The sequence below is a fragment of the Tachypleus tridentatus genome, chromosome 4 (assembly GCF_004210375.1).
Source record: "Tachypleus tridentatus isolate NWPU-2018 chromosome 4, ASM421037v1, whole genome shotgun sequence".
Lineage (NCBI taxonomy): Eukaryota > Metazoa > Arthropoda > Merostomata > Xiphosura > Limulidae > Tachypleus > Tachypleus tridentatus.
The window spans coordinates 43,535,840-43,546,827 of record NC_134828.1 but is presented as its reverse complement, the minus strand read 5'-3'; the positions used below and the strand labels follow the sequence as shown (position 1 = coordinate 43,546,827).

The following is a 10,988-nucleotide window of genomic DNA, read 5'->3' as shown; positions in this document are numbered from 1 at the left end:
TACATTGAAAAGTTTCGTATTTACTCTAATTACATTCATTTTTTCTTCTAATTTCAAACTAATTAAGAACTGGAGTGCTAAATGAAACGTGTTTGTCTGTGAGTTTTAGATCAATCTTCAGAACGACGTCTTTTTTTTTTCTTTCGTAATGGAGTGAAAACATGTAGAATACTGAGGGATAATAGTACTTTATAAGAACGATATTCCAGGTCCTGTGCTACCCTTGGAACGAAGTTCTTTTTTGTGGATCGTACTTTGTCTGACTATGATTATACATGCTCAACGTCGTAATATCGATCGTGAACTACTAGCAAGATCAGTTTTCTATAGCGTCCTCTGCTGTACAAGGACGTCTTTTTCCAAGACCAGGTGTAAACAGACCAAAACAACAAAGGTCACTTGGAGCTGCACATGTGAACTTGGCAAGTATGTGATTGAATGGGACTGCCATGATTCCAGATTCTTCAGCCATCTTCTTCATGACGGCAGACGTTAATTTTGGGTATATGTGACTGGAAGCTTGTAAGTCTTCGTCACTTCGGATGATTGTTTATTATTTTATGGACACTATCACGAGATGTGTCTAACTTTAAAGAAGTGGCCTTTGAGGCTTTTCTTGAGTAATCATAATCTTCAGTTTGTAGGTGAGACAGTTGGTTACGATCTGCTTGAGATGTAGTGGTGAAGTCAACTTCCTTATTTAAAATTTCTGCTGCGAGTTTTTCTGCTTCCATAAAGGACTCCCTCTAGTGAGTCAGCAATGAGTCTTTTGACTCACGACACTAAACATTGGGTTTTTGATACCAGTGGGGGGCAGAACACCGATAACTCATTGTGTAGCTTTGCGTTAATAATAACTAATTATACAGAATATTAAATGCCTTTTATTATTTCTCTCTCTCTACGAATATGTATGAATCATCGCCTGGTATGCAATGTTTGGAATCAAATTAATAATTGAAATACAATTTCATAATTGAACAACTAAAAGTTTATTACCGTCAACGGCTTTCACTTACAAACTCTACGTGTTTTTATATCTTTTATGTTGTCCTCAGAAAGTTTTTATAAGACAATTGTTTCAGTATTTATACTTTCTGTTTGTCATAAGGTATTATTTTTACAGTAAATCAAAATAATTAGCTAGTTATTCAGATAGTATAGAACCATCAATTAAATTTACATATTAAAATGTACAATATAGTCTTCAGTTTTTAGACGTACTTGTAAAACAATGAAATATATGGTAGTTCAGAAACGTTAATTTATAGAAAACTCTCTGCTGTTGTCATGTCGCTGCACCAAAATATTGTGTCATACACAGACACAAATTTGTGCATTTATAATTGTGTTTATCAAGCGTTGAAGATATGTTCTGGACAGGTTCATTTAAATAATCAGTTGTTAATAACTAAACACATAGAAGTAGAAAGAGGATTTAATAAACTTAGTAACAGTTCAATATTAGTTCCTATCAAGTGGTTTAGCGGTAAGCCTGCAGGCTTACGCTGCTTAAATTCAGGTTTTAATACCTGTGATTGGTAGCGTACCTATTGCCCATTGTATAACTTTTCGCTTACCAACATTTAAACCCCTCAGTGATGTTAGTTAATAATAGTTTGAAAACTTTGAAACAAAAGAAACAAAGTCTACCTTATATATCAGGACTAACCTGTCAATTATCTAATGCTCAAGTTTTAAGAAACAAAATTTTATTCCTCTCTTTAAACGTATCAATAAGATTCAAAAATAGTTGATTAATATCAAATATAAAACACAATACTAGAATATAGAAAATAGAATATGAATGCGGTAGTACTTACATTGGTCAAACTCAAACGACCATAATAAGGGCTACGTAAGAAACTAAATAACAAAAAATTCAGCTATATCAGATCATTCAAAAAAATAACACAATTATATGGGACAAAACTACATCATATTACAACTTTAAATATCGAAAAATAATCGGAAATAATAAAATTTAAAACAGAGAAGTATCAAATCGAGATAAATGATAATCAAATCACTTCATTGATATACAGAATGTGATATATTGTAAACACTGTCCAATGAAATGTACTTTGAAGAATGCATAAATATATGCATCACGTCATAATCCTACTTGACCCCATATAAGAGCTGGAAATTGGTACTCAGTGGTAGAATAATCTATTCCTAATTGCTTATATGTATTTATGTAATTTTTAAACAAACTGTTGTTTGTTCTTACTTTTCTTGTGTGTGTACTACTATTCTGTTGAAACAGTCTTTTGTAACAGTGAATATCACAGAAACAAACAAAAACAACACGAAGAAAACAAACACACAAAACTTGGTTGGAAAATTTCATCTCAAGTCACTTACATTTAACTTGAAGAGACCCACAAGATTCGTTAGCCACATTTAGCTTGAAGAAACCCACAATATTCATAATCCACACTTAGGTTGAAGAAACCCACAAGATTCGTTAGCCACATTTAGTTTGGAGAAACCCACAATATTCATAATCCACACTTAGGTTGAAGAAACCCACAAGATTCGTTAGCCACATTTAGTTTGGAGAAACCCACAATATTCATAATCCACACTTAGGTTGAAGAAACCCACAAGATTCGTAATCTATATTTAGGTTGAAGAAACCCACAATATTCGTAATTCACACTTAGTTTGGAGAAACCCATAAGATTCGTAAACCACGCTTAGGTTGGAGGACCCCAAGATTCGTAATCCATATTTAGGTTGAAGAAACCAACAGTATTTGGAATCTACAGTTAGCCTGGAGGAACCCAAGATAGTATTCACAATTCTAATTTTTATCCAATATTTTCCTTAATGTCAGCGTCGAAACATTTGGAGTTAAATATTTTAAACACTTTACAGATAATTAACTTACATACCTCAAAGTTAACTCATCACCATGAATTATTCTTGTATAGCACCTTGGTTGTTTTAAGTCTTTACATCTATTCAAAACTTCCATGGCATGTTTATGTGTGTGTCAACATTTATGTATCTCCAAACAACCGTTAAGTTTAAAGAAACACAACACAGTAAGTCGGGATTTGACTCCCCGCGGTGGACAGAGTAAAGATAACCCATTATGTAACTTTACGCTAAAAAGTAACGACAACAAACTCTGAACCTAGGATTTCCGTCTGTCCTATGGCATCTTGTTAGAGAGCAGCTAAAGTGCTCTATTGTAAATGTATTTATTTTTTCTTTCATTATACATTCTTTGTATCTTATGACAAAGACCACTAGCAAATATGTAAAAATGTTTTTATTGGACGATTTGTAAAATCCCCATCTACTGACAAAACTGCGAACTAAGTAAAGTAACATGCTGCCTTGGCGCTTCTTCCAATTGTATTCTCTTTTCAGATGTTTCCCCATCACAAAGAGCATCTAACTTTCTTTTGTTGCTATATTTATCGTTTGAGATACGAATGTGGGGCGTTCTTTCTCTTTCTGTTTTCAATTTTCAAAAAAAAAAAAAAAGACAACCAAAATAGAACCACATTCACCAAAATATCACTAAACTACTCACCGCTATTCCATACATACTTACAGCCAAGACTCCTTATCATGTTTACCCAACATTTAGTTTAGATTCGATTTTAAATGGTTCTTATGTTATTCAGTGTCGCATCTTTTGAAACAACACGTTTCTTCTGTACATCTCTTGAGATAAAATTAGAAATCACTATTCGAGATGCTTATTGCTGTACATCACACTTTTCTCCTCATTTTGCTGAACTCACAAGAACGGTAATGAAACGGAAGGTCGAAACCTTTCGTACTATATTACATTATATGTGTTTGAGCTAACGAGCTGAAGTTATATTAAAGTAACGCGTAAAACACGTTGTTTGTTTCACTTTGGTGAACATAACAAGATATTATATCAAAATCGGGCGCCATCTGTCGCTTTACACAACCATGTTGGATAAAACGAATTAAACTTCAGATTCTGAAGAAATTAAACACATTAAGGAGGTGCCAAACTGCAGCTATCTGTCCTTTCACAAAGCTACATTCGTGGCGCTGTATTTTGGTGCGAGACTAGGGTTAACACAGCTAAGTCAAATCCTGAAAAACCTGGAAGACGAAAATATTGTGTTATACAAATCTAACGCAAAAAAAAAGTTTCGTGATCTAAAATTTTATCTAGTTATTTCGGCATATATTAATAATCACATAACCAGTTGTTTTTTAACATCTATTTTTATCAGATCTTGTACTTTGTACTACAAACATCAGGACAATGTAGTAAGCTTAAAATAACACTTATAAACAGGTTTGGAAAGAACTTGAAGATTAACTTTTAGAATATATTAAACAACGTCATTATTTCTTCATAAAATAAATTTTGAGCTTAATTTAAGTTTATTCCATTTTTTCAAGAATAATTGGATAAAAATACTCTATTACGTATTATGGTTTAACGATATTCAAGTGTAACTATTCTAAGTCATTCACAAGCTGTTACTGGTGTCAGACATGCGACTTTTGAATCACTCCAGCGACATCAACAGAGCTTGTGAAATTAGTTCGTGTCGAAAAAGTTAGCAAATAAAAAAATATTTTAAACATGTGATCAAAAGGAAATCTTTAAATAATTAACAAACACGATGGTAGTACAAATATAAGTACCAGTCACAGTAATAGTAGTACAACAAGTAACAGACAAGCAATAGTAGTACTACAAGTTACAGACACAGTAGTACAAAAACAAGTGCCAGGTTCAGCAATAATAGTACTGCAAGTAACAGACTCAGTAATAGTATTAATACAAGTAACAGACTCAGTGACACTAGTACTACAAGTAACAACTACAGTAATAGTAGAACTATGAGTAACAGATAGAGCAAAGGTAGTACTAGAAGTTACATGCACAGTAGTACAAGCACAACAATGAGTGACAGACACAGCAATGGTAGTACTAGAAGATACAGACACAATAGTACGAGCACAACAAGTACCAGGTCCAGCAACAGTAGTACTACAAGTAACAGACTCAGTGACAGTAGTACTACATGTACAAATTATATACATAGTAGTATGAGTAACAGACACAGTAGTAGTACAAGTAACATACGTAGTAATAATAGTAAACACGGCCCGGCATGGCCAGGTGGTTAAGGCATTCGACTCGTAATCCGAGGATCGCGGGTCCAAATCCCAGTCACACCAAACATTATCGCCCTTTCAGCCGTGGGGATGTTGTAATGTGACGGTCAATCCCACTATTCGTTGGTAAAAGAATAGCCCTAGAATTGGCGGTGGGTGGTGATGACTAGCTGCCTTCCCTTTAGTCTCACACTGCTAAATTAGGGACGGCTAGCACAGATATCCCTCGTGTAGCTTTGCGTGAAATTCAAAACAAACCAATAACAGTAAATATATGATATACAGTAATAGTAGAATTACAAGTACCAGGCACAGTAGCATTAGACAAGTGTAAGTAAAAGACAAAACAGTAGTTGCATTAGTTCTGAGAATTTGAAAATCAAATAAGGCGTATTTACCAAGGATATATACAACGTTTCTCTCTCTAAGAAAGCAAAAAAACCAAAAAACCGCTAAATATCACTTGTTCTCTCTCCTTAGATAAAATCCATATAAACCATCAAAGCAATACAGTCTAGTTCGATAAAATGAAAAAAAAAGGAACTATTTTGAGGGAAATTACAGTTTTAATTACCTTTGAATCTGTTGTTCTATAAGAAAATCCAATTTTAATTACTCTCAAGACTAGTAGAGGTGGATGGGTTTTCAACGAGAAATAACTCCTTTTAATTTCGAAGCTGTGAAAGTTTTCTCTGCTGTACTTATTGCTGCCTTTTATCGGTTTTTGACAGTTTTTCACTAGTACACTTAAATGTTCATGGCAAGAAAGAAAAGTGTATTACAACCACTGTGTTTCTAGTACTTGAAGAAGGACTGATTGAAAACCAGAATACTCATGAAATGCCATAAATTGACAACGTTTTATTTATTGCTAAAGCTTTCTCTGTTTATGAAACCTCAAAATATGAGGAATTTATATTTTGTGTTAACCAATTTTTACATAACTGATCTTACACAAAGAAATCTTGGTAATCTGAAATAAATCTTATGGTATCCCAGATATTTAAAATTTCGACACAATAAATAAATACAAATCTGCCCAGTAGTTTCAAACAGAAGTAATATACGGCCACCATCGATGGTGAAAGAGGTGTCACAAATAAGGGTCTTTCTTTATTAAGTGATTCCATCTAGAAACTTCAGAGATCCTCTCAACAGGAAACTTTTGGATCCATGAGGGATCCTTATATTTCCTCCTAACAGCAACAATTCTATAATTGGTTCCTCCGTTATTGTCCCACATTTCAGCTCCTTCGCATCTGTAGCACACACAGAACTCAACCACTTCGAATTTCTCCGCCGAGTCAGGTATAGAAACCGAAAAATAAAAAGTATCAAAAGGCGACACCAGATTTTGGAGTCTGTTGCGAACGTAATAAGCAGGTAAATCTTCGTGGCTCATCCACCTGTCAAAAGTAACTCTGATATATACATTTTTTCTATACGTAATGTTCTTCACTTTGATGGTGCCTGACAATTTATCATCTTTAATTGTGACGTTCTCCAAGGAAACACACTGTCTTTCTAGCTTGTTCTGAAACTCATCTTGTTCTGAAACCGGTTGAGGAAAGGTCACTTTCCAATTAATTATTGCCTGTGTAACCTGTGGCTCTATACGTTTAACTATTTCAGAAAAAAAACGGTCTGTCCATTGAGGTGGACAGGGTGATCCTTTAGTTACAATTTGTACGTGTGTTAAAGCCAAACCTTTATCATCCGCAAACCATACACGTTTTTTACCTTTACTGAATCTTATATCATCTTGATTATCGTGTCCAAGAATCGCCTCATCTCGTGCTATGAGACAAGAACGAACGGGTGGCATCTTAGATGGCTGAATGCCATTGAATTTTGTTTCTTTATTGTAATGGTGACGAAAGGAGTGAATGACAAAATCAGTGGTTTCAAACACTCGGCGTGGAAGTTTTGAGGAAATAAGGAGCACTGGCAGGTAAGACCATCTCCAAGTAAATTATAGACTCTCTCTGTACAAATGTCTCATGGAAAACCTAGATTAAGAGATAATCTGTTTTATTACGTTAGGAAAGTAAAATGAATAAATAACACATACATACACACACAAATATATACAGATAGATGAGATCATTCCCATATATGATCCATGATGACGAGAAAATCCACTTGTAGAGAAAATTATATATGTAAAAAAAAAAGGCCGAAACGTTGTTCGCTCCTATACATAGTGATTTCTCTATTCATACCAGCCGTTTTTTACATATATAATTCTTATATATGATTGATTCTGTCCTAAGTTAAAATGATAGTACCCACATTTTCGAAACCTTCAGGCGACATATGTGCAATCACTGTTTTTCTATATTAATTACACGCACAAAGCTTTAAAAGATTATTAGACATTTAAAGCTATTTTATTAATTCCCTTTTTATTTACGAAGAGATTTATTTTAGAATTTTCGCTCATTACAGTTTAAGAGAAAAAAAATATTCGAAGTCACTTAAGGATGAAAACAAAACTTCTACAGTATTAGAAAATGAAGATGAATTTATTACTATTGGCATTGAAATAAAGTTATCTGGTTATTTAAGCCTTAAAGCTGACTTCACACATTACTTTACTGCTGGTTTAGCAACTGGCAGGAAAAGATAATTGCATTATGATAACAATAACTGTTTTCTTCCACGATGTTCCACACATAATACAAATCATTTTCATTCTCATTTAATTTAAATTTGGAGTTCTAAGAGAAACGTCCCTCACTAGTACAGCTTTAGGTCTGCGGACTTATAACGCTAAAATCAGGGGTTCGATTCCCATCGGTGGACTCAGTAGATCGCCCGATGTGACTTTGCTATAAGAAAACAAACACACACTACAAGAGAAACTCTGAGTAGGCTTAGCAAAGGAAGCCTGACATGGCTAAATGGTTAAGGTACTCGTCTCGCAATTTGAAGGTCGCAGGTTTGAATCTCCATACGATTAAACATGATAGTCCTTTCAGCCATGAGGGCGTTTTTATATGACGGTCAATCCCATCACCTATTGGTAAAAAGAGTAGTCCAAAAATTGGGGCGGTGATGACTAGTTGCATTCCATCTAATATTTCACTGCTAAATTATGGGCCTAGCGCAGATAGCCTTCGTGTAGTTTTACGCGAAATTCACAACAAACCGAACCAACCTTCACTTCACTGCAGATGGTTTCATTTACATTATTGTTGTCTCTGTTATTCCAATTTTTTCAGACTGTTAAGGAAATTCATTTTAATTCAGCTATTAGTATTAAGACTTTCTGAGCGTCCACTAGACGTTGTATGATCACGATTATAACATCGATAATTTTCAACTCTTACGTGATATAACATTCAAAGTATTTTGTATAACATCATTTTGAGTGCTGAGTCAAATATCTAATGCACTTCTGGCTCGAGCTCTCCTTTAACTAGTGGGCGAGAAATGTTTGTTTATTTGTTGTTTTTTTAATTTCGTGCAAAGCTACACGAGGAATATCTGCACCAGCCGTCCCTAATTTAGCAGCGTAAGACTTGAGAGAAGGCAGCTAGTCGTCACCACCCACCGCCAACTCTTGGGCTACTCTTTTACCAATGAATAGTGGAACTAATCGTAACATTACAACGCCCCCACGAGTCGAGCACCCTAACCATCTGACCATGCCGGTACAGGACGAGAAATGAGACACATCATACGGCCAATTATTAAATCAATCTAAAATCAGATCAATGGATGGCATTAGCTTGAGGTAAGGGAACGACATTTCAGGGGACCCAACCACTGATCTAATGACTTATTTTTCTCTGTGTAAAATAACTTAAGTTTTTATATAAAGTATATGACAGTTAATGGTAAATAGAGGGTTTATAATCTATAACTGTGATGTCTGGCGAAGCTTCTTTATGGGATTACAACAGCCTGTGGTTAAGATAGTTTATTCATCTCGAAGTTTGAGATAACTTCCGTCAGACAGTTGGCAGTTTAATTGTAGATTTTTAACAGGTTGTACGTTGCCAGTTGAGATGGGCGAGACACAAGCTTTGGAAAATAATAAGACCTAAAAATATCTTAGTTGCTTTCAAATTAAGTTTTATTCAACTAAATTTTTCGGTTTTTATTTGTTGTTGTTTTTTGTTAACTCTATTCATTTTCTGGCACTTACCTGTTCTTATTATTCACATTCCACATGCTTGACTTTCTTTGAAAAAAAAACCCGTTTATTTACCGTTATTGAATAGTTTCATAAGGGTTATATCACAAAATGTGTTAATAAATGTATTTTACAAACAAATTTAGGTGTACATTAGCTTGAAGTTATTACAAGTATTGAAAATGTACTGAAAGAGCTAATGTTTTAAACAGCTGTGTATAAGATATTTATTGTTTGATCCAAGCTGTTTTAAGTACACTGTTGAAATCTATTATATAAAATACCCGTTGTTTGAAACAAGATTCTGAAAGTACACAGTTAAAACCTTGTAATATAAAATATCTGTTGTTTGATTCAAGCTGGTTTAAGTAAACTTTTCAAACTTTGTATACAAAATGTACGTTTTTTAAAAATTCAAGCTTTTGTTAAGTACATTATCGAAACTTTGTATGTAAAATATCTGTTGTAAAAACACTTAAAACCTTTCTTAAAGTGACACATTTGAACTTTTGGAAGTGTGTTATAACTTAGTTTTTACACTTAAAGAAAAAAATTAAACTGCAAAAAACACATCCCTGGTTTACGTTAATTAAACATAAAAACAACTATCTAAATTTGCAAATGAAAAATAGAATATTTAACTAATTCAAATTGAATACTCGACACCACTAAACCATTTTAAAGAACTATGTGATAGCTTATGTTTAAATTTGTATATATAATAATTAAATGAACGATGATTTCCATTACTTACCTTTTTTACAATATAAACTGTTCAGGGATAGCAAATGTTTTTTCCTAACCCTGTTTATCTCCTAATCGACTGTCAATTTTCTTCCTCTTCCCAAAACCTCATCCGTTAAACTTATAGATGTCACAGTTGTTCCTCGCAACTGTTATTCACGTGCAGATCCTTCAAGAACCAATCAGAACGACAAAGGACTGTGTGACTTAAAAGAACACGCTTATACTCTCCAACGTTCAACCAATCAAAACGCTTGAACTTGATTCTCTGGCCGAAATTCTCACTGTTATGCAGTTTCAAGTCTATAGTAAAAAATAAACATCACGATTCTAGCAGTAGTTTCACCATGCAGTGCGTTTACTTAGTCTTAATCTCAGTAAATCAAAAACCGTTACTGAAACAAAATTCTTACATCATTAGAACACAAAAAAACCGACTCAAATAAATGAATTCAACCTTATCAAGATAATCGTTTACTATTATTACTTTTTATATTCGACTGCTTTTTATGAACGTTGACCCTCATCATGCCATTTTAAGTCTGGACTTTCAAGACGTTGAAAACAATTTGACTCTGTTCTTTGAAAATAAAACGTATGGCCTATGGAAACTAATAAGATTTTCTATGTTTTTAATTGTTTAATCATATCTGTATTATGATGATCAATTGATATCGTTCTGAAATATATATAGCTTTAAGGCTACGCGAGTTAAAAGTAACCAAATAAAAAAGTTCAGTTACTGCTAAATGCTTATTCCCCCTCCAAACAAACAAAAAAAGAGGATTGTTTGTTTTTTAGAATTTCGCACAAAGCTACTCGAGGGCTATCTGTGCTAGCCGTCCCTAATTTAGCAGTGTAAGACTAGAGGGAAGGCAGCTAGTCATCACCACCCACCGCCAACTCTTGGGCTACTCTTTTACCAACGAATAGTAAGATTGACCGTCACATTATAACGCCCCCACGGCTG

The 10,988-nt window shown here is 34.0% G+C and overlaps 1 protein-coding gene across 1 annotated transcript; it reads right to left on the bottom strand.

The window, feature by feature from the left end:
• Window positions 1-979: 979 nt before the first annotated feature.
• On the bottom strand, window positions 980-10,234 carry LOC143248983 (protein phosphatase 1 regulatory subunit 3B-like). Its single transcript, XM_076498076.1, has 3 exons — window positions 10,029-10,234; window positions 5,708-7,142; window positions 980-4,101 (listed from the first exon to the last, which is right to left on the bottom strand). The coding sequence occupies exon 2, from the start codon at window positions 6,956-6,958 to the stop codon at window positions 6,227-6,229; it is 732 nt and encodes a 243-aa protein (XP_076354191.1). The 5' UTR covers window positions 6,959-7,142; window positions 10,029-10,234; the 3' UTR covers window positions 980-4,101; window positions 5,708-6,226.
• Window positions 10,235-10,988: the final 754 nt, after the last annotated feature.

Bases quoted from the DNA above. Each gene is read 5' to 3' on its own strand.
- LOC143248983 (XM_076498076.1), bottom strand. From the start codon at position 6,958: ATGCCACCCGTTCGTTCTTGTCTCATAGCACGAGATGAGGCGATTCTT.